The sequence below is a fragment of the Mytilus galloprovincialis genome, chromosome 4 (genome assembly GCF_965363235.1).
Source record: "Mytilus galloprovincialis chromosome 4, xbMytGall1.hap1.1, whole genome shotgun sequence".
Classification (NCBI taxonomy): domain Eukaryota; kingdom Metazoa; phylum Mollusca; class Bivalvia; order Mytilida; family Mytilidae; genus Mytilus; species Mytilus galloprovincialis.
In genome coordinates, this window is record NC_134841.1 from 13,381,740 (window position 1) to 13,406,994 (window position 25,255).

General features: G+C 32.1%; 1 protein-coding gene across 1 annotated transcript in view; it reads right to left on the reverse strand.

Moving 5' to 3' along the window:
• The window catches only part of LOC143070496 (uncharacterized), a 56,967-nt gene extending 31,932 nt beyond the window's left edge, over window positions 1-25,035 (reverse strand). Inside the window, exons 1-6 of the mRNA XM_076244763.1 lie at window positions 24,947-25,035; window positions 24,718-24,821; window positions 17,832-18,070; window positions 8,563-8,753; window positions 4,032-4,239; window positions 1,306-1,474 (exon numbers count right to left, since the gene is read on the reverse strand). Coding sequence (XP_076100878.1) covers window positions 1,306-1,474; window positions 4,032-4,239; window positions 8,563-8,753; window positions 17,832-18,070; window positions 24,718-24,779 — 869 coding nt within the window. The 5' untranslated portion in view covers window positions 24,780-24,821; window positions 24,947-25,035. The remainder of the gene's footprint in view (window positions 1-1,305; window positions 1,475-4,031; window positions 4,240-8,562; window positions 8,754-17,831; window positions 18,071-24,717; window positions 24,822-24,946) is intronic.
• Window positions 25,036-25,255: the final 220 nt, after the last annotated feature.

The following is a 25,255-nucleotide window of genomic DNA, read 5'->3' on the forward strand; positions in this document are numbered from 1 at the left end:
GCTTTATAACTTTTTTGATTTGAGCGTCACTGACAAGTCTTTTGTAGATGAAACGCTCGTCTGGCGAAAATATAAAATCTTAATCCTGACAAAATATAAAATTTTAATCCTGATAAAATCTATGAGTTTATTGCCGCTCGAATCCAACAAGTATAATAGGCCAAATAAAGTATAAATTTGAAGAGCATCGAGAACAAAAAGTTCATGAAAGTTTTGTGAAAAACAGCTAAAAGGTATTCTGTTCATGAGTTAGAAAACACTAAGTAATCTAAAAATTAATAGTTTTGTAAACAGCTAATTTATAATTATGACCACAGCGGCATCGAACATGTGGTTGTGAATAAACTCATCATGGAAACCAGGACTAAAATGTTGTATTCGCGTAAAGATTTGTTCTCAACCGACCACCATAGTAAATTTTAAGATGCAAGTCAAAATATAAGGCAGACTAAGCCTTATCTAAATTTCAAATTATTTAGTGACAGGACACCATCTATATACCGGAATGTTAAGTTAAAAGACAATGCTAGCTTCTTTTCATTATTCTATAAAAGCTTTTTTTTTTATGGGGTACGCCTTTTATATATAAAGGAACACGTCGGATAGAAGAATACAATTGGTTCCCATTGGAATGACGAATGTTGAAAACCCATCCTCCAAACGTGACATATACATTGTCAATCAAGAAATCAAGAATTTGAATATTGTCAGTATTTGAGAATAATTTGTTTGAATCAGAATGAATGGGTACAAATTACGATTTATCCATCCTTCTTGTATCTACGTTCATGATATTGTATCTACGTTCATAATTTTCATTCTGAAACACAGTGGTACCAAACAGTTTAATTTGATTTTTAGGCATGAATAGGGAATACTTATGTAAAGGGTAGACGGGTCAATTGTTTTAAACTATAGCAAAAAGTCACATCACAAAATACTGAACTCCGAGAAAAATCAAAAAGTCCATAATCAAATGGCAAAATAAAATGATAAAACACATAAACCAAATGGACAACAAATGTCATTTTTGTGACATGGTACAGGCATTTCCAAATGTAGAAAATGGTGGATTGCAAGAGTTATATTAGAATATATGTGTTCTTACATAAATGTTCACAGCCCTGTCGAGGCTTTGTTTTAAATACATTTTTGTATATAAGACATTATAATAACCTTAACTCATTAGGAAAGAGTATGTATTTCCTGTTTTCCGATTCACCATGTTCTCCCCATCGAGATAAATATTTCATTAACATTTATATAGGACATTTTCCAAAGTCTTATGTATCAAGAATAACTGACCTGCTGGATATTTCTTTGATGTATTCAATAATGAAATCTACTGCTTTGCCCGAGCCTTTCACTAAAAGGACTGGTACCTTTCCTTGAATAGACGACAATATTTGATGGACAGTAGTGACGTCACCTTCTACTGCAATAATTACTACTGGAACTCTCATGTTAAGAACAACTGCAACAATTGAAAGTTATTACAACATAGGCAGTTATAACAAACAACTTTTCCTTGACGAATGATTTGTAAGATAAGGTAAAATTGAGTATTATGGGTTAAAAATGACATAAATACAGACTAAATGGATGCTTAATTCTTACTCAAATCGAGAGCGACAAACCAATTACATCATGACAATAGGTGACACAAATCAAATTAAAACGATATCAGCCTAAAAAGCATTAAAGATAAAAGAAAATAAAAAGAATATCAAATGTTTTCTCTTCACGTAATGCATTTTGACATAGTTTGAGTAAATGGGGATATAAATTGTACAATTAAAAAGACAAAATTAACAATACAGAAAATTCGTCCTTCACGTCGCACATACTTATGGAGTGTTTTCTGTGTAAAACTGAAACATCCAAATCTAGACAAGGACAGTTATTCCAGTGTATATTTGATTGATTCAAATTGAGTTTTTGGGGGTAAATTTCAGGAAGTCATTAAGAGATAGATTCTTGGATCATTTATCGAAATATCATCACGATAACGATAAGTGTTGTTGACTATACTGTTGATTGGTCTGTACTTAGTTTGTACCTACACTGTCTTGAGTGGGCGGGGGGGGGGGGGGGGGGGGGGGGGGGGGGGATAAAAGAGGGAAATTCGCTGGGTTTCTGTTACCCCACTCTTTTTTTTTTTATATAATTAAGATTTAAAAATTAACATCTTTTCATATATTGCGTAGGTAAAAATGTTAACTTTTTTCCAATATTTTTGTGTTTCGTTTGGTGTGTAATGTAACAGTGGAATAACAAAAAAAGAGAGAAAATTGGTTGATAAAAACAGTCAGGAACACCAAGAAAGATGACAGACAAAGATATGGGAATTTATATGACCTTATCATATATTTCTGATAGTTTGCTCGACATATTAACATATTTTCAAGCAATTAAAAATGGAAATTTGAAATGTGATCGAAAATGGCATCGCTACATCATCGAAATTAACTCTATCTTATTGCACATGTTATACACGTGCTTACTTCAATACTCATGCTTCTTTGTCGGAAAACTTCGGCTTCAAAACACGACTATTAATTAGCTACCATATTTTCACATCAAAAAAGACCGAGTGAAATATGTTTATTACGATTATACACAATGGATGCGTAAAAAAATATAAAATCGTGTACTGAAGACTAAAGTTATGATGTATACATGCATTGATTGTCAAAAATTTGATTAACATTAGTTGTTTCACTAGTAACTAGTTTCATGACTTTAACATCACTTGCAGCAGATAAATTTCAAAAGAAGGAAACTTTTGTTTATTAATAATATCTCTTCTCTAAAATATCAATTAATAAACAAAGATTTGCAACACGTTTAATAGATTTAGCGTTCGAAGCGCTTTTCTGGATTAACCTCCATCAGAAACGCTGAAAGACAAATATTTGAATGCGAGGATGTATAAGTATAAAATACCTAAAAACTGTAAGCGAAATTCTATCTAAGGTCCAATTTATTAACATTTAGAGGTCGAGATGAAACGATATTTTACAGGTTTTTGTGTAGTTTAAAAATCTATATCAATTAAGCTTATCATTAACTTATTGGTAATAGAAAGGATTTGTATTGTATACAAATCCTTGGTAATATAGTAAGTTTGTTTTGATTAATGTGTTAAACCTGCAATATAGTTGGATGATTTATGTAAATAGTTATCGAAGGATCAGGACTATAATTTTTGATACGCCAGACGCGCATTTTGTATGCATAAGACTCATCAGTGACGCTTACATCAAAATAGTTATAAAGCCAAACAAGTACAAAGTTGAAGAGCATTTCAGAACAAAAATACCAATCAGTTGTGTTAAATGCGGCTAAGATAATCTATTCCTGGGATAAGAAAATCCTTAGTTTTTCGAAAAATTCAAAGTTTTGTAAAAGGAAATTTATTAAAATGACCATATAATTGATATTCATGTCAACACCGAAGTAAAAACTATTGGGCTGGTGATACCCTCCGGGATGAAACGGCCACCAGCAGTAGATACGACCCAGTTGTATAAACAGTTAAGGTTAGTCACGTTTCAAGAGCTATGTTTCACTACGTTATGAAAGCGTAGCAAAACAGTTTGACTGTCCCTTTGGTGTCTTTCGTCCCTTTTTTACAAAGTTGACGCGTAAGGTAATACGTGTAGATGCTTGTTAGATTAACTTTTTTTTATATTGTAAGACACAAATAGTGTTTTTGCATTCAAAAAATAAAACATATATTAATGTTCAGTATTACATTTGCGAGATCGCTTCAAAATTGTAATCAGTGCTTCAAGTTGTCATACATTAAATTTGGTCTCTAAAGAAGAAAAATTGATGTAAATTATTAACAATCAAACGTGTTTAATATTGATATGTAAATCTTATATAATTAAAGTATTGCAGGTAGTTCTTCATTCAGTTTATTTGACATTGCAACATGTTCTGCTTACCAGTCAATTCAAACATTGCACGTTTGCATTGTCTTAGGATATGTTTGTTTTTATTCCTTTGCATAATTGATAGTTTACCTTTACTTTTGTTGGTCAGTAGTGGTGTATACTGTTGTGATAACTCTGAAAGTAGATTAGCTAAGTAGTTGTTGAACCATTTAAAGTCCTTTTCGATATTTGGACGATTTTTCTCGGTGTTCTTTTTTTCAGAGTTTTCACTTGGTTTTTGAACCTTTGGTTTTTGAACCTCTGGTTTGAGGTGAAAAGTCCATCTGCCATTCTTTTTCTGCAACAAAATGGGATATTTACCATTAAGGGCAATTTGATGACGAGAAAAAACAGAATGTACATTTATTTTAGATAACAAAAGTATCTTTAGATTCATCTTGTACTCATCTTTGAATACCTTTACCACGTTTTGAAGTTAGGCGTTTTAGCTTTTGTTAGCGTAGTTGTCAAAGCCAATTCTTTTATTCAATTTTTTCCAATATAAAGAATATACAGATCCACCAAAAATAAAATAAGACACTGTAAGTGAAAAATTTGTTAGAGGCGACAAATTATCTATAGACATATTAACGAAAGGCCAGCTTTTGTTCCTAGGTGGATCGTACAATTTTGACAAAGTGAAGTCTTCATCTGTTAATATAAAGTTATCAAATACACCAATATATTCATCTTCGCTTTCGAAGGTTTACGATCCACTCCTGTTCTCTTCACAAATTTGAAAATTTGTACACTTCACTAGTCGAGCTGGTTTGAACTGCTCAAAAGTAGACAACATTAAGATATGATTGTTTGCTCACACCATTTTCCATTTTTTTTTTATTAGATAAGTTTCTTTGTTCACAGTTCCACAACTTGTGATAACAAAATGATTTCACACAAATTTCAATCAAGTTTTCATATTTTAAAATTATAATTTGATGCGTTTTAATATAAATGACATATTTTATTAGTGATTCTATTTGGGGTCTCTTGTGGACATCTTCTTTTTGGGTGAACACATGAGTGTTCACCCCTCTCATAATCAGCGGCTATTAACTTCCTGTACAAGGAAGTCGCCATGTAATTTTCCCAAGAATCTAAAGTTTGGTTAGCAACGATTACTTATCGCCAGTTGAAAAATCAGCAGACGACAAAATTGAAACACTATTAGGTTGCACGTATTATTTTAATCAGTGATACTAGCAGACGACAGCCAGCGTACTGTATATTATCAAACAGAAACAATAAACACTTTATCAGCTACACTATGAGGTTACACGTGTTATTTTAAACATTAATAATAGCAGACGACAGCCAGCGTAACGGAAATAAACACTTTGTCAGCTGTTTACAGGTTACACAAAAACATATATAATATTAAATTACAATGCAAAATACATGATTATTAAGGTTTGAGCGTGCATGTTTATACAGTCACATTTAATTTTATTTCCATAATGATGAATATATAATGTCTGATATATGTGATGAGATGTAGTAAATGTAATGGAACTTTCAGAGCATCTACTGCAAAAACATATGTGAGAGTAGTTGTCCTCTTAAACACAGAAAATGGAAACAAAAAATGTGCAATGTTTCTTCCAACAATTAAACAGGTGTTTCAGTCAAGGGGAATTGAGTTTCAGTTGGATTTTGATAAAACTATTATCATGGAAGCAATCATGAAAATTGCAGAGGCGGATTTAGAGGGGGGGCCCAGGGGGCCCCCCCTTATTAGGAAAAAAATTGGTTGCTTATATAGGGAATCACTGAAGCGTGACTGGAGCGGGCCCCCTCTTAGGTCAGTCAGTGGGCCCCCACTTATGAAAATTTCTGGATCCGCCACTGAATTGTGCTGTTTGAAATTAGATATACACTTCGTGGAAACTACCATTGTAAATATTTTGATGAAAAGAAAGTAAAATTCTGCTATTATGATGGAAATTGCTGTTTTGAGCTTCATGTTTTGTTGTCAATTTTTTGTCTAATTGTTAGATTAGTGCAGAACTTGAAGTTATTTAGTTTACTTTTTTAGTTTTAATTATTGTATTGATATAATATTAGATTATCAATATTTTTAGTGTAATCAATTTTTTATGGTAGAACATTTATAAATGTGTAAACTTATTTTGAATTTATTAACAAAATAAAGTGTTTCTGTCATATCGACAGTTAATTTTCATGTTACACTAGAGAAATACTCAAGTGTCTGAGTTCTTTAATTAAATTTTAATTTTATAATAAATGTTCAAAAATCATCATTTAAATGTCGTATATAAATGCTTATAGTTTTGTCACTTTTCATGCGTATGTGACCAAATAATGGATAAATAGTAAATGTTAAGGAGACAATCTCCCAACACCAAAGTTACTATGTGATCACATATTGTATTAGTATTCTTACTATTCACACACAGATGAAAACAGAATGGATAAAAGTAAAACATACCAATGAAACTTCTAAAGCGAAAGTCCTTAATTAACTGGCAAAAAAGGGAGGGCTCAAACACATCAAACTAATGGAAAGCAACTGTCATATTCCTGACTTGGTACAGGCATTTTCTACTGTAGAAAATGGTGGATAAAAGCTGGTTTTAAAGCTAGCTGAACCTCTCACTTTTATGACAGTCGCATAGTATTCCATTTAATTGAAAAATGGGGTACACCAGTCGATCAACATGGTGTTTAAATCTTAAATACCAAGAGACATCAAATATGTCAATAGAAAAGAACAAAATAATACAAAAACACTCAAGAGACAAGACATATTAGCAAAAAGTAAGACAAAAATTTAAAAATTACCATAACACAATAGGACACATGCAGGATGTAAAAATACCAAGCCACGCCAAAACGATAATATCAAAAAAGGAACGAAACAGTTGGGGTTAGAATTATACAGACAACAAAAAAGAACACTGTGCCACGTAATTAAGATAATAAACAACTACAGTACCTAGAATCTATACTTCAAAAAATATTATCAAAAGTACCATCTATAGATTGTATTAGTATTCTAACTTTTCTTACATACATGAAAAAAGAATGGATAAATAGTAAATGTCAAGGACACAATCTCCCATCTCAAAAGTTGTGAAGTCAATTTCATAATGGTGGCACATCTTATTTATGCAGTTTATACATATAGTTGTGACTGGAAGTAAAATAATAAAAAATTAATCAGAGTGGTGGCCTATGTACATTTTAATAAGAAAAGAGAGATAATGCAAGTAATGGCATCCTCTAAAAAAATATTATCCCCTGTGAGTTATGCCCTTCCAACAGAAAGTGTGGGGCATATTCTTTTACATCTGTATGTCTACAGTGTGCATATGATATAGATTAAGAAATCTTTCTATTAAAAACAAACAACAACAAGCTGTTGGACTTAATGACAATTTTTCCTTTATGTAAAGTTTTTCCATCTAAAATTATGCTGTTGCACTTCGTGTTCACCTATTGTCTTTTTTTTTAAAAAAAAGCAACTTGTTTATACATTTAGGATGAAACTGGGCCCTGTAGTTTTGCATCGGGAAAATATTTTTCTTTTCTTTTGCAGTAATAAAATAAAATATTTAAAGTACTCATTATTTATATTATTAATTTATCTATTTACAATTCAATTCTGATATAAAACGTAGCTATTTTTTTAACTTATTTTTTTGGTTTCAAAGAGTTTAAATGTACAAATATAATATCAAAATTATTAATTACCCTTAAATTTAGATTTTTAAGAAGGACAAAAAATTTGCGAAAAGTCTAAATTGAAAACTACGTTCAAACGTTCAAATCAATATTTTTAGTACATAGATTGAGTTGGATAAAAACCGCAATTTTTATACGTGTGCATGTAAAACAAACGTTTTAGAAGGGTCTATATACAGCACAAACAACATTTTTAAAAGACAAAAAAAGTGAAAAAGTATATTTAAACAAAACGCATTTGACTAACAGGTCGAACAACTGATGATCTATAACCCTGCTGACTGCCAATGGCGATTGCCAAATAAAATTGATCACAATATAAAATTGATCACAATATAAAATTGATCACAATATAAGCCCAGGTGGTAGATACTGATTTTATGTATTCATCAAATTAACTTTAGTGTTTGCATGTTTGAAATAAAAATTAAGAATAACCTAAATCTTGGTTTTGTTTTCGATGTTCCCAATCTAAAGTATTGAAATATTGGATAGGCCCTTTCCATTCCCTCAAATGTTCAAGGCAACCCTTAATCCCTTCCATTTCGGTTTATAGATGAGCAGTCTGTTAGCCAAAAGTCACCGTAGATAGTTTTGTTAGTTGTTTTTTTTTTAAAATCAATTCCACTGTTTAATTTTCAAAACTGTGAGGGATTTAGCTAGCTATAACACAAGATTAAATTCACCATTTTCTACATTCGTTTTATGTGTTCGAGCTTTTGATTTTGCCATTTGATTATGGACATTCCGTTTTGAATTTCATTCGGAGTTCAGTTATTTAATGATTTTTTTTTGTCTGTTTGTCCTTTTCCATTTTGACGATGCTGTTGTCTATTTTCGTGTCGAAGTTTCAGAATACATGTACAAATTAGAAATCATTTATCCAAACAACACGTTTATTTTTTTATAAATGTACCTTGTCTTTTACATTGCTTGTTTCAACCATCGTGCCATTACATGGTTTGATTGCAACTAACGTTACTTTCTGTTTTTTGTCATTTGTATCATTGTCTTGATCCTTATCGTCCACTAGTATGCTGCCTTTTAGAGCCATATCTACTAGAGAACTAACGCCATCTTTCTCTCCTCTATATATAATCCAGCTTTCTACAATGAACAATTTTGAGCAATACTAGTATGTCCTTTTACTAAAGTCCTCAAAGTTTTAACTTTGATAATACGCATTATTGATAAGGCTTTTTAATGGAACTTCTAAACTGTCTTGTTATGGCCATTTTAATTATATGATGTGCATTTACCTTTATACGATTTTCCCGCAAATCTAATGCAAGTTTTCTTATTTTAAATTAAAACCGAAAATACCGAAATCGAAAAAAAATATATTCCCGGTTCCCATATTTATCAATCCCCAAATCCCAAGATTAAAAACACCCGATCCCGAAGTCTCGAAAAAGGTCCTGTCTCCCTCTAGTCTCTACCCTAGTTTCATTTTTGCCAAATCACTACTTTCACTTTCAACAATAATTTTGTTATGCCCTATTTATGTGCATTATGTTTTCTAGTCTGTACATTCGTGTGTTCGTTCGTGACGTCCGACCGTCTGTCCCACTACAGGTTAAAGTTTTTGGTCGAGGTAGTTTTCGATGAAGTTGAAGTCAAATCAACTCGAAACTTAGTATAGTGCCGAGGTGGCATCTGTGTACTATGGACACATTCTTGTTTCCGCATGTTTTATTTATTTTTATATATATGCTACTGGTATGACCCCTTAAATAGTAAAAATTTCAAAGAAAACAGTAGACAGAATACAGAGAGGATCTATATATTAAAGTAGCATAATCGTAGTTTACATGTACATAAAATGCATAAAATAATTGTCCTCTCTAAGGAGGTATAATAGTTTCTTGTTTCTTGCGATTTAAACACCATGATATGGAGAACGCTCTGATTGGCTTTTTTATTTTTCGATTTTTGTTATCTATCATACGATTGGTTGTTTTAAACCGGAAGTCTTATCTATCATTAAAAGTCAGTCTGATGACGGAATCAATATCCGGACTCCTTTTGGTGTCAGACCACCAATTAAAAATCCCTATCTGTTCAACCAAATTTTGCAATTTTCACAGCTTTCTAAATATTTTACCTTAAGTTTAACTTCAAGGAAACCAGGTATATCCTGAATTGTACATGTATCACCTTCCTACATGCCAATTTTCAACCAATGTTTAAAGTCTTGTAACAAATTTCTGATTTTAAAATCAAATTTTGGCTCAAAATGGTCTAAATATATTTCCCTTTCACCAAAAGTTTCATTTCTGCAAATTTGTTGGTTAGTTTAAGTAAACAATGACATCAAAAGCACTATTTTGTGTCAAAGTAGGACGTTCTAAATTGGAGGGAGTAATTGGTGGTCTGACACCTAAAGAGCCAAAAAAGTTGCTCAGAAATCTTTGCTTTGCTTTATTCTTAATCCTTAGTCAATTTGAAGTCAGAAACATCCTATCTGAGCATAATGTGACTTATATTACAAATTTCACAGCTCAATTTAAACTGACTGTAATGTATGACTTTGATAGAAAATACTTGAAAATTTCATTTTGGACTACAGGAACATAAACTTTCAATATCAAGATCAGTTTTGTTGATTTTGTTCTTGTTTGTTCTACTTCTTAAAAGACTTTCAACAATTTTTACAATGGGTTAAGTAAAAAATTCAAGGTATTGAGGAGTCAAGGAATATTGACCCCCCTTTTTTACACCTGGTGTAAGTAATGGGACTATTAAATGATCAAAAGTGCAGTCATGATCATTTAAATGTTTTTATTTTCTATCAGTTAATACAACGTAAGGCATAAAACTTTCATTTGAGATAATAAATGGGATTTTTGTGAGTTTTTGCAATGTTTACATCAGGCTATGTTATCTGCCAAATACATGCTATGACGCAATGATATAAGGGATAAAAATCAAATAATTTTATTAAATCTTGATGACAAGAACTTTTTTTGGTGGTAAAATAACCATGTTTTAATGTTAATACCACAGAAACATCTTGCTGTGCATTTATAAAATTTGGGACATTTTTTTATGTGAAAGCATATTGTCAGGGTGGGAAAAGCTAAAAATAGTACAAATTCAGGTCTAAGGCTCTAAATTTGCAATATGTGACTTTTTGCCCCCAAAAAGATTGAAATGTGACTACTATCACTTCATATGATCAGTTAAGTAAAAAAAATCAATTGTTTTCTGAATTTGGGGTTTCACCGCATTTCCCTTAAAGGTGTCAGACCACCAATTAAAAATCCCTATCTGTTCAACCAAATTTTGCAATTTTCACAGCTTTCTAAATATTTTACCTTAAGTTTAACTTCAAGGAAACCAGGTATATCCTGAATTGTACATGTATCACCTTCCTACATGCCAATTTTCAACCAATGTTTAAAGTCTTGTAACAAATTTCTGATTTTGAAAAGACAGGTACTACCAAAATAACTCCCGGTTTTCTGGAAATCTTAAATTAGTGTACTATGTAACGCATTAATCCTGAATTTTTTTATGCAAACTCATAGACAAGTGAATTTTGGCTCAAAATGGTCTAAATATATTTCCCTTTCACCAAAAGTTTCATTTCTGCAAATTTGTTGGTTAGTTTAAGTAAACAATGACATCAAAAGCACTATTTTGTGTCAAAGTAGGACTACTTTTACGTTCTAAATTGGAGGGAGTAATTGGTGGTCTGACACCTTTTTTGTCGTTTTTTCCAAAAATAACTCAATATGAATAATCATAAGAATGGATGACAAATGCGACTATGCATGTTACATATAGAACACAGAGGCATACGTATGAAAATTATGTGTAAGTCAAAACCGAGGTATAATAGTAGTGGTTCCTACGATATACAACTATGATAAGCACAACGCTCTAATTGGCTTATTTATTTTTTTCATTTTTTTTTTATCTTTCATACGATTGGTTCTCAATGTTAAAACCGGAAGTCATGTTTGATATAAAAGTCGGTTTGATAACGGAAACAATATTCGGACGCATTTATTTTCGTTTTTCTCCCAAAATAACCCAAACTGAATAGTCATAAGAATGGATGACAAATGCAACTATGCATGGTACCTTTAGGACACAGAGGCATGTTGATTAACCTATTGTGGGAGGAAGAGAAGCGACACATAAAATGAGGTCTTCTCGTTTAATAGTATAGATAACAGTTCACAGCAATGTAAATTTTAAGAAAACAAATAACAGCTAATTAGCCAATAACAGTTAACAGAACATATATCTTCAAAACAGCAGTTAACAATAGTTTAAAAACGTCCCAAAAAACTCAACAGTAATGATTTTGCACCCCTCTCAAAAATCAAATTAAAACAAAATAGAAACTTTGCTCAAATGAAATATCCATCAAATATATGCTAGGTATAGTTTCTATCAATTACACACATTTTTTTGCATCAATGATCTTGAATATTTGACACTTTAAACTACAATTTAAAGGCACAGAACCAGGACATAGGTGCACAGAACCAGGATCGTTTTTAAAATCACCAGCACATCGTCAGGACAAAGAAATAATAGGTAACAGAATGGTTGTTTTATTGCGGTTCTGGTACAATTTAAACAAACACACCAGCACAGAATCAGCACCCACCAGGACCAGTCAGGACCGAATCACCAGCACAGAACGTTTTTTCACAGGACAACATTACCCACCGTGTATTATAGACCCATCGATTAAAGTCATATATGAAACGAGTGACTGGTAAAAAAAAATGTGCATAACATGTACAATCAGGTTATAGTTTTTTTAATGACAGATTCATGTGTATTGGTATCACCGAATTTTACAAGAAGGGTCACTTTGCATACGGAAAATATGTCTGCGAATTATATGCTGGAGGCCAGCAATTAAAAAAGAGTAAACTTCTTCTAAATGTGGACAATTAAAGGCTTTTCTTTCAAAAATAGATTACGTTCATGAGTTTTAAAATTAAAACTATTCATTTAGTTATAAAAAAAGATGCATATATATTTTTTTTAATTTGAGGTTTCATATGACTTTAAACTAAGCTTTGCAATTAATGATTTGATAAATTTCCATCAATATCTGGTATGATTTTTTTTTATATCTTAAATGGAGGTACCAACATGCCTATGTTTTTTTTTATCTTTTTAAATCTCATATCATTTTCCAAACGATAGCTACAAAATTGAACCGGGTGTATATTAACTCCGCAGAAACAGATCGAAATCGAATCAGTTATGACGTAGATAGTAATCATTCTAATCTTAATCATTCTAATCGTAATCACGTTCACTGACCATAACGACGATGAAAGCAAATCATTTATTGAAGTACATCGAACCACATGATATAAGATTACAAGCACATAATATAATGACACAACCACTTCATATAAAGATGCTTGCACATCATATAAGGATATTTTCACATCATATAATGATCTTATGATTAACTTCGATACAGATGCTTTATAAGGAAACGGGTTGGGAAACACTTTCAGAAAGAAGGGAAAACACAAGCTCACTATGTTTTATAAAATGGTGAATAAGGAAACTCCATATTATTTACAAAACAAACTTGGTACCAAATCAAATAGTTAATTTACATAACCATTTCACTCGTCAGACTCAAAATACTTCGAAAATTCGTACAAGAACCAATCTATACTCCGATTATTTCCTTCCTTCGTCTATTAAATTGTGGAATAAGTTACCAGACCAAACGAGAAATTCTACGTCTTTAAGCATTTTTAAAAGTCGTATAAAAAACCAAATAATAAATGCCCAAAGTTTTACTACACTGGTACAAGAATGGGTCAAGTTTTACATGCCAGATTAAGGATGAATAGTAGTTCTCTAAAGAACATTTGTTCAAGCGAAATCTAGTAGATTCTTCAAACTGCTCGTGTGGTTTGATCGAGTCTACAGCTCATTTCTTATTGCATTGTAAAAAATATGACGAATTGCGTAATGACATTATTTTCTCAATTAATTATCCAGTCACACTAAACACGAATTTACTTTTATTTGGATCACAAGCTCTAAATTTAGACCAAAATAAAGATATTTTTGGAAAAGTACAAAAATTCCTACTAAAGTGCAAGAGATTTACAAGTTAAATTGTTATTCACTATTCTCACTAAGTTGCATTTCATCTAAACATGTGTGTAGTATTTCGGTGTAGTTTCTTTTTTCTTTTTTTTACTTTTTTTTCTTCTTTTGTTGTATTTATTTTCATTATTTTAAAATGAGTCTTTTTTTTCTCCTTTCTTTTTTTGTTATATAGTTACTTAGTTTATTCTTGTTCCATATCATAGTAACATTGCATGCTATATTTATGTAATAGTTACAAATGTAACTGGAGTTGGTATTTCAGGGAAACGGATTAATATAAGCTATACGAGTTGGTTGACCGTTATGGAACAACCGTATCACAAATGATATCGGATATGTTCCTTACGTCGTAATTACAATCCCCTTCCCTTTCCTGAATGTGACCTACCGAATTAGACTATTTACCGGATTTGTTATCACATAAGCAACATGTAGAGCAGGATCTGCTTACCCTTCCGGAGCACCTGAGATCACCCCTTGTTTTTTGGTGTGGTTCGTGTTGTTTATTCTTTAGTTTTCTATGTTGTGTCGTGTGTGTTGTTGTTTGTTTGTCTTTTTCATTTTTAGCCATGGCGTTGTCAGTTTGTTTTAGATTTATGAATTTGACTGTCCCTTTGGTATCTTTCGTCCCTCTTCTATATATAGTTTGTTTCCGAATCCTATTATTATTGTGTTTTTTGTATGATGATATATTTGTATTGATGATGAATAAATATGTTTAAACTATATAATGATCTTTGCACATCGTATCAGAATATTTGTACATAATATAAGTACATTTGTACATCGTATAATATTTTCACATCATACAGTGTATAAGAATGTTTGCACATCATACAGTGTATAAGAATGTTTGCACATCCTATAAGTATGTTTGCACATCATATAAGTATGTATGCACATCATATAAGTATCTATGCACATCTTATAAGTATGTATGCACATCATATAAGTATGTATGACATCATATGAATACATTTGCACATCATATAAAATATTTGGACATCATATAAAGATACTTGCACATACTATAAGCATATTTGCACGTCTTATAAAGATACTTGTACATAATATAATGAGAATTGCACATCATATAAAGGTAAATGCACATCATATATAAACGTATATATGCACATCATATTATGAAAATTCCATACTTTTGTATACTCATTAATACATATGGTTAATTGATAATGGATTCGTTAATGATACCTTATTTATACGCAACTTTATGTCATGGATACATAGAATTATCAAATATAGGTTCTTGGATACATAGAGTTATCAATAGTATCAAAGGTACCAGGATTATAATTTAGTACGACAAGACGACGTTTCGTCTATATAAGAATCGTCAGTGACGCTCATATCAAAATATCTATCAAGCCAATCAAAGTACAAAGTTGAAGAGCATTGATTATCCAAAATTCCAAATATAGGTTCTTACGTATCAATAGACAATCGAATGTTCCAATCGAAATATACTAGGCATGAGAGAAAACGTAACATTGGTTGATATTTATAAAAAAATCAAGATAAAAACTAGTGATCCGAATGATTTATTTATCAAATTTACTCCTTTGTAAAGACAAAAATCGGAAATGACGTAACGGAATTTTTAGACACTTCAGACAAGGGTAAGTGCATGTTTCTCTTTTAAAAAATACCTGTAAAGAAATGGGACCGAGGTTTCCATTTTGGTCATTAATTGTGTCGAACACTAATGTTAACAAAAGATCGCTTCAACAAATTGACAAAGCAACATGTCTACGGGAAAATGATAGAGAACGAGCTATTGGAATGGTGGCAACAGGAATGAATCGAATGCAAGTTGAACATAGTTTTAATGTCCCTATAATGACTATAGCAAGAGTAAAGACTAATATATGAGATACTGCCACGACAAATGATCGTGGCCGAAGTGGCAGGTCATGTAAAACGACGTTACGTCAAGAAATGCACATCCGCATATTCAACTCCGGAATCGTTTTTAAACGGGTAATAACAAACAGCCCGTCAAACACAAGAAAGAAATAACAAAATTTCTTTCCAAACAGTTCGTACCCGAATGTGTTTAGTTGGTCTAAGAGCGTTGAAGGGACCTATCCTTACGCATTGTCCCAGAGTGACGCGACTTCAATGGACTATGGAACGGATTCGACGGAATAGGCTTACGTGGATAAACTCATCATAGATACCAGGACTAAATTTTCTATATACGCCAGACGCGCGTTTCGTCTACAAAAGACTCATCAGTGACGCTCGAATCCAAAAAAGGTAAAAAGGCCAAATAAAGTACGAAGTTGACCAAAATTCCTAAAAGTCTTATGGATACAGGTTCTTTTTAATTACCGATGAAGTGAAATTCAACTTGAAATTTTGCGACGACAGAGCCAGGGCCTACAGGAGACGCAATGAACGGTTTTCGGATGTGTGCGCACAGGAAACAGTTTGATTTGGTGGTGGAGGAATTGTGGTAAAGGGCGGAATTAAACATACCAGGAACGCATCAAGCTCAAAAGCATTGACGCTTTATTAAATGCTAAATGGTATAGAAAAGGAAATTCTGCCTCCAGTTGATCTCCCGTTTTCAAAAATGCATCGCTTTAACTACATTTGCAGCAGGACAACGCCTGTTGTCATTTTTTGAACACATTTTGATGACGTTTTGGGGAATAATCAAATTCGTATGTTGCCATGGCCAGCAATGTCTCAAGATTTATTGACAATCGAAAATCTTTGGGACGAACTTGAACGACGTTTCAAAATATCTAAAATCCACCGAAAACGCACGCCCAGGTGCGAACAGCACTTAACAGGGAACGGACCAATATTTCGTATGACTTTATTCGACGTCTAGTTGATTAAATGCGACAGAGGTGTCTGGCGGTCATAAATGCAGTTGGTGGTCATACACGGTTTTGTACTCAGGGTTTTCTTATCCAAGGCATACATTACCTTATCTGTATTTGGCACTACCTTTTGGAATTTCGGTCCCCAATGGTCTTTAGCTTTGTACTTGTTTGGCTTTATAACGTTTTTGATCAGCACTTTACTAATGCGTTTTATGTAGACGAAACGCTCGTCTGCCGTATCAAATTATACGTTATATATATACGTCTGGTACCTTTGATAGCTATTTACAACACTGGGTCGATGCCACTGCTAGTGGACGTTTCGTTCCCGAGGGTATCGCTATTTCAGTAGTCAGCCCTTCGGTGTTCACATGCCTATCAATTGTGTGATCATTTTTACAACAGTATAATTTTTTCGAAATACTAAGGATTTTCTTATCCCAGGAATAGATTACCTAGCTGTATTTTTCACACCTTTTTGGAATTTTGGGTCCTCAATGCTCTTCAACTTTGTACTTGTGTGGCTTTATAACTTTTTTGATCTGAACGTCACTGATGAGTCTTACGTAGACGAAACGCGCGTCTGGCGTATTAAATTATAAGCCTGGTACCTATGATAGCTATTGACATGTTAACTTGAGTTTGGTCCTGTTGAAATTGTCCGAAATGTGTAATCTTGTTTTAAGCAGAGAAAACTTGGGGTTTTCATCTTCAAAATGATGTAAACTACATATTCCATTAAATTATTATCATTTTTAAGGTGAAAAATATAGTGATCATGTATACTTTTTATTCAGCGTTGTTTAGTTAAATTATCAAATTTTAAAGTCCGAATCTCGGATAAAATGATCGTATTTGAACAAATCAGGCGATCCACGAGTAACTATGTAGGAATCTGTTACTCTAATGATTATTATATTAATAAACGAAAATACGTTTCTAATGATTTCCACATTCCTGATTTCTACGTCATACATCCTTTGTTTTATTTTGGTTACACAAAGGTTTTATATTTCTCTATCTCACAGTTCGATTTATCTGGAAAGCTGATAAAGATTATGACCTCAGGTACGCATTGATTTTGATGTATTCAACAATGAGTCCAGAAAGGTTAAAATGCCACAAAATTATTAAAAACGCATAAGCATTAAACAATTGTTGACACTAGTTTGAATTACTTTAAACGAACCAACGTTACAGTGAGTTACAATTTGCTTACCCTTTGCACCTTTGACAGTCTGAAGTAGCCCCGACTCAAATTCTGCTGTATTCCATGATTTTGGAACATAACTTTCGGAATCTCCAATGACTGATAGAACAAGTCCTGGCAAGGACTTGTCTTGGTTGTCAAAAATAGCTTCCGTAGACTCTCGTATAGTATTGTATATTTCGCTATACACTTTGGTTGTTTCCTTGTTTGATTGTTCGCTTGACACAAGTACGTGAAGCTTAAAATCCCTATCAATGAGTAATAATTCTTGTTTAAAAAGGGATTATACATTTAACAAAACTGAAGTATCATAAAGAACTTCCATGAAACTGTCTTGTTTGGAAAGTCATAATCACACAATTTCTGTTGATTCGAGTCGGTACGAAGATAATTATAAGGTTAACAAGCTTAGCAATAAGCATGTAAGAACAATCCAGAAATATCATTCATTTCTACATATAAACATGTATATATAGATATGATTATTCTTCAAAAAATAGAATGTTCCGTACATTACATGTATTATATTACTAAAATTGAGAATGGAAATGGGGAATGTGCCAAAGAGACAACAACCCGACCATAGAAAAAAAAACAACAGCAGAAGGTCATCAACAGGTCTTCAATGTAGCGAGAAATTCCCGCACCCGGAGGCGTCCTTCAGCTGGTCCCTAAACAAATATATACTAGTTCAGTGATAATGAACGCCATACTAATTTCCAAATTGTACACAAGAAACTAATATTAAAATAATACAAGACTAACAAAGGCCAGAGGCTCCTGACTTGGGACAGGCGCAAAAATGCGGCGGGGTTAAACATGTTTGTGAGATCTCCCCCCTCCCCCAATACCTCTAGCCAATGTAGAAAAGTAAACGCATAACAATATCTATAAACATGTTTATATGTACGAGCGTAATCAATGAACTGTATGTGGAATAGGTTACAAGTAAGGCTTCCTTAACATTTTATCATTAATAACGATTGAAAAGACTCTGAGCAGTTGACTGCCAACACATAAAACACAAAACAACCTTTTTAACATGTTTATTGCTATCATTTTTATGTTGTACTGTTATACCACTGTCCAAGATAATGTGAGGAGGGTTAGGGCCCCCTAACATGATTAACTCCGCCGCCCTGTTTGTCTTGTTCATTTATAGCCATGGCGTTGTCATTTTTGATTTATGAGTTTGATTGTTCCTCTTGTATCTTTTGCCCCTCTTTTCTTTAACTACGTAACATAATAATACCGACAACAATTAAAGTAAATATGTGTACAATATATCAATTTAAAGATACATGCACAACATAGATTTGCCTCAATTTGACCTAAAAGAACTTTAGTTCTTAATGTCTGTGTCATTTTTGTCTTTTGTGGATAGTTGTCTCATTGGCAATCATACAACATCTTCTTTTTTATATTATAAATATCAGAATAGTAAATGAATAAAACACGATTAGGCTATATTTGTATATTGGATAGGGGAGAATGAAGCATTTATGTCGCTGCTGTGGACATAATGAAATATTGTTCAATATCATAGTTTTGATAATTTTGTTCAATAAATGATGATGTTGAGGAGTGTGTATATATATTCAGAGTTGCAATACTTTTTTCTCTCCATATAGCTGCTTTTTTTTCGGTCGATCGATATTACAAGTAGGAGAGTTGAACGTAAGACACAAGTTATATGGTCACATCTTTTCTTCAACTTATATAATTATATCTTTTCTAAAATATGAACGATTTTTCTTCGACCCTGACCAATTTTTGTCTATTGATAAATGCCGTTTATATCGTTATGTTCATGTCGTAATTGTGATTAGATCAAACATTTTTGTCAAGATGAAAACGTTTTTTTTTTAATCTCTTTTCATGAAAATGCCAAAGACCATTATTATAAAAGATAAGATAAGTATCCTAAATGCATCCAACTTTCTTTACGTAGACACGGTTAAGGATCGAGGTCTTTACAGCCTTACACATATTAAAGACTGTCTTTCGAGTTATATAATATTGCGAATAAAGGTCGACTATTATGAGAACTTGAAAATCATCCAACAATTATTAAATGAGGTAAACACGACTTATTAATAGAGATTTCCAATAAAATGACATACGTACATTGTACCTAACTCGACGTACGTACGTAACGGGACCAGTTCTTGTTAACCAATTAATTTTGTTAAATGCGTTACTTAAGTTTTAACTAAGTATTCCTAAACTATGAAACCCATTCATAATAAATTTTATCAGTACCAAATATTTCGAAGATGATAAAAAACGAAAGAAATCATATTTTTTTTATATATCAAGTGTTAATTGAGATTCCCGCCTAAACTTAACTTTCATAAGACCACGTATATATGCGTATCTTTACTTATCATACGATTCATTTGAGTTGTCTTTAAAGTTTTGACCATGACTTTGTTTTTCCGATATACTTTGCAAAAGTTATTGAACATTTTATTATTTGATATTTACATTGTTTTGTTTGTCAGTATCAGATACAGATAAATGTCCCTTCTTCTTTTCGTTTTTAATGTTTTATAATATTTAATGTAATTTCCGTGGGTACATTGTAGTATTATTAAATAGATTTTTAGCCATTTAGAAAAAAAATGAACTCAAAGTGTTAATTAGAATGTGTCTCTGTTAAAGTTGATAACTGGGATTGCATCATATTTTATTCAGCATTATTTTAAACGTTCTCTTTTTCTGCAGTTGATCTCAGGTCTTGTACTTCTTTAAATTTTAATAGTTGACATACTCTTTTCTTTCAAATGAAAGTCAGCGAACATTGAAAAAAAGAATATTGTAATTGATAATGTATGTAAATAAATGTGTATACCAATTCATTATTATAGATTGTTATTTGGAAGATGTACTTGACTAACAACTGATGACTAATAATATGCATATAAACATTGACCACTGTGGATATTAAACTATCAATTTATAGAACATAGTAATTGGTTAAAAATATCCTGTCCCCAAGATCTCTGATAAAAAGTAGATAAATGTAAGAATGCCAATTAACATAGTTGTTACATTTTTTGAGACAACTATAATGTCACTTCAGTCTTTACGAGATTTTTTTTTTACTTTTATGTATGCAATTGAGTTAGCGAACATATTTAGTTTCAATTTTTGTCTCGCTTTGGAGGTATATATATAAAAGTGACAACTATGTGACGGATTCATGGACAGGCTCACCATTGAAGGTTTACACGACTGAAAAAAACTTTTTATATTCATAATTATATACTTGTATATGGGATTGACTAGTAGCAGGTTAGCCTCGGAAACGGGTTCAATTATTTTGTTTGACCCCCTGGTCCAATATTTGTAAGACTGTATTTTTCGGCTTCTCCGCCAAGCATGACTCATTCACGAGTAAGAGCAGGTATTGGTTTACTCGTAGAAAGGCAAGTGTGTCTTTATAGTGGTTACGCTCTCTTGTTCCCTAGCATATGAAAATGTGACTTTAAGTGTTGAGCATGATGTATAAAAGGTATTTGCATTTATCATTATCATTTCATCATCCTTAATATTTATGTAATACTTGTCGTTGGATATAAGACTTACATCAGTATCATCATAATCATACGTACTATAACATGAGGCTAAATCTCCGTCGTAAGTACATGCATTATATATACCTTTGGGCTTCTTCGTCGTTAGTATTATAACGTGAGGCTTAATTCTTATTTGATATTTTAGCCAATTTATATCGAGAACTTATTTTACGCATGCATCTCTATGCTACATAGTTTTTTTTATAAATATCCAAGTTAAAGCCAATAGAGATTATAGAAGTGTTAAAGCCAATATAGATTATAAAAGTGTTAAAGCCAATAGAGATTATAGAAGTGTTAAAGCCAATAGAGATTATAGAAGTGTTAAAGCCAATAGAGATTATAGAAGTGTTAAAGCCAATAGAGATTATAGAGGTGTTAAAGCCAATAGAGATTATAGAAGTGTTAAAGCCAATAGAGATTATAGAAGTGTTAAAGCTAATAGAGATTATAGAAGTGTTAAAGCCAATAGAGATTATAGAAGTGTTAAAGCCAATAGAGATTATAGAAGTGTTAAAGCCAATAGAGATTATAGAAGTGTTAAAGCTAATAGAGATTATAGAGGTGTTAAAGCCAATAGAGATTATAGAAGTGTTAAAACTAATAGAGATTTTACAAGTGTCAAGGGCAATAGAGATTATAGAAGTGTTAAAGCCAATAGAGATTATAGAAGTGTTAAAGCCAATAGAGATCATAGAAGTGTTAAAGCCAATAGAGATTATAGAAGTGTTAAAGCCAATAGAGATTATAGAAGTGTTAAAGCCAATAGAGATTATAGACGTGTTAAAGCCAATAGAGATCATAGAAGTGTTAAAGCCAATAGAGATCATAGAAGTGTTAAAACTAATAGAGATTATAGAAGTGTTAAAGCTAATAGAGATTATAGAAGTGTTAAAGCCATTAGAGATTATAGAAGTGTTAAAGCCAATATAGATCATAGAAGTGTTAAAGCCAATATAGATCATAGAAGTGTTAAAGCCAATAGAGATCATAGAAGTGTTAAAGCCAATATAGATCATAGAAGTGTTAAAGCCAATAGAGATCATAGAAGTGTTAAAGCCAATATAGATCATAGAAGTGTTAAAGCCAATAGAGATCATAGAAGTGTTAAAGCCAATAGAGATCATAGAAGTGTTAAAGCCAATATAGATCATAGAAGTGTTAAAGCCAATAGAGATCATAGAAGTGTGTTTATCAAATGATCATGCAACAATTTTTAAAAACAGTAAGAAAGGGAATGACTCGTGAGACTGAAACGAAGCATAAAAACAGCAATTTCTAGTTTTTCTAAATAAATGTACCGATCTGATAGTATCCACATCTGCTGAAAGCTATCTTAAAACAACTACAACTAATAAATAAAAAAATAATTATCCATTTTATAAAATTGATCAATTATGTTGTTACATCATTGTCCTAGTATGGATGTGCATGTCCCAAGTCAGGAGCCTGTAACCCAGTGCTTATCAGTTCTTGTTGTGTTTTCAGTAATTTTTTCGCATATGATTTTTGCTGTTAGTTTTCTCGTTTTAGTTGTTTTACATTTGTCATTTTGCGGCCTCTTATAGCTGGCTATTCTGTATGGGCTTTGCTCATTGTTGAAAGCAGTACCGTGACCTATAGTTGTTAATTTCTGTGTCATTTTGGTCTCTTGTGAAGAGTTGTCTCATTGGCAATCAAACTACACCTTTTTTTGTACATACATGTATCGCAAATTAAGTATAAAATATTCATAGACAATCTAGAAAAGCAAGACCTTTTGTCATGTCAAAAGCAGATAGTATATGTAGGACCATTAATGGTAGTAACTCTATAGCAGATTACATGTATTTTCCATGTGTCCATTAGATTACACGTCAGTATCACATTTCTGTGTTCAATGAGCTACTAAATCATGGAAAAAATCCAATTCAGTATGTTGTCTTAAACTTTTAAATCTCATGCGAGATACCTAATGTTCAGACATTGTTGTTTTTAAAAAGTATTTATCAAAGTAAAACGACAATCATTTAAGATTTTTTCGTGCAATACAATTTGTGATTACGGCCGGATCCAAGATATTTCAAAGAGGGTATAGTTCCCAAAAATTTAAATTTAATTTTATTTGAAGCGATGCAAAAAATAATTTAGACGAGTATATGCTAAAATGTGTATAGACATTGTGGAAAGCATGCGATTTTCAAAATTATCTAGCGATCAAAAGGGGGAGTACGCCATCTACCCCTGTATCATAGAATGCACGTTTAGGTATACATGGACAAAAACCTCGTCACATACATTGATATAGGTAAAGACGAAAAAGTACTATTTGATGAATATATAAATGATAAGAATTTCTGCCCACATCAAATATCTTAGAATTGAATTATAGAAAAACATTTTTTTTTAATATTCGAGTACACCTTTTACATTCGGGTGTGTTGGAATCTACTTTAAACGTTAAAACTTGTAACAACAATAAAAAAGCAACCTTCTTGCTTCGGAATTCATTTTCTTTATATTCGCATGCTAAATTTTGTCTAGGTAGTTTTTAAATATAAAAAAAGAAGATGTGGTATGATTGCCAATGAGACAACTATCCACAAAAGACCAAAACGACACAGACATTAACAACTATTGGTCAACGTACGGCCTTCAACAATGAGCAAAGCCCATACCGCATAGTGAGCAATAAAGGCCCCGATAAGACAATGTAAAACAATTCAAACGAGAAAACTAACGGCATTATTTATGTAAAAAAATGAACGAAACACAAATATGTAAAACATAAACAAACGACAACCACTGAATTACAGGCTCCTGACTTGGGACAGGCACATACATAAATAATGTGTCGGGGTTAAAAATGTTAGCGGGATCCCAACCCTCCCCCTAACCTGGGACAGTGGTATAACAGTACAACAAATTCATAATTTGAGAAGAACTAAAATATGGGTCAAGTGAAATGACAAGAATGATGGGTGTATTTGATTACGAGTTTTAACTTACTTATTCCATTGTAAAATATGTGTGTCAATAAAATCATTCAAATGACAAAATATTTAAAGATAAAAAAAAAATAGTTAGGGTTTATTTTTACTTAAAGTATATTCCAGAAAACAATGCGTGTTCAAAGAGCAAAACATGCATGCAATGTATGCTCCCCTCCGTCATGCTTCAATGAAATAGGAAGAAATAGGTTGAGTTAGGTCGGTTATGTGGAGTAAAGTCATTTTATTGGAAATCTCTACTATACCCAAAGGCACATTCGATCGTGAGTTATTATTACCGCCACATTTTACAAGTTATCTATTACGAGAAAGATATATACTTACTTCGATGATGTCTCTTGTGAACTGGAATTGGATGGTCCAGGTTCGGCGGAAACTCGTGACATTCTCCAAACTATCTATGTGTTCAATATCTCATATGTTAATATCTGCAACAAAATACATTGAACAATAGTGCATACATTGGCAAACATTAAAAAAAGTTACTTCGTAGTGAATTATATTAATGTTGATACCTAAATAGCAATTAGGCAAAGTATAAAAGTGAACTTACAGAAATTTCCAAAAATTAGTTTACTGTTTATCAACAAGATTCATATTGAGCTAAAATTTAATTCTTACACACGACAATACACACTCAAGTACTTATACCAATGTTTGTATTGTTCTAAGTTACTTATATGGAAGACTGCAGGTCCAAAAACATAATTCAGTTGAAAGTAGGTCAATAAAATGAACATTTAATGTTAGCTATTTTAATATAGTCGAATTTTTCGAAAATTAAGTTTTGTAACATAATCGTACCTTATGTAAAAAGCATTGTAATTTTAAACAAATCACATTGAAGAAAAACAATAACGTT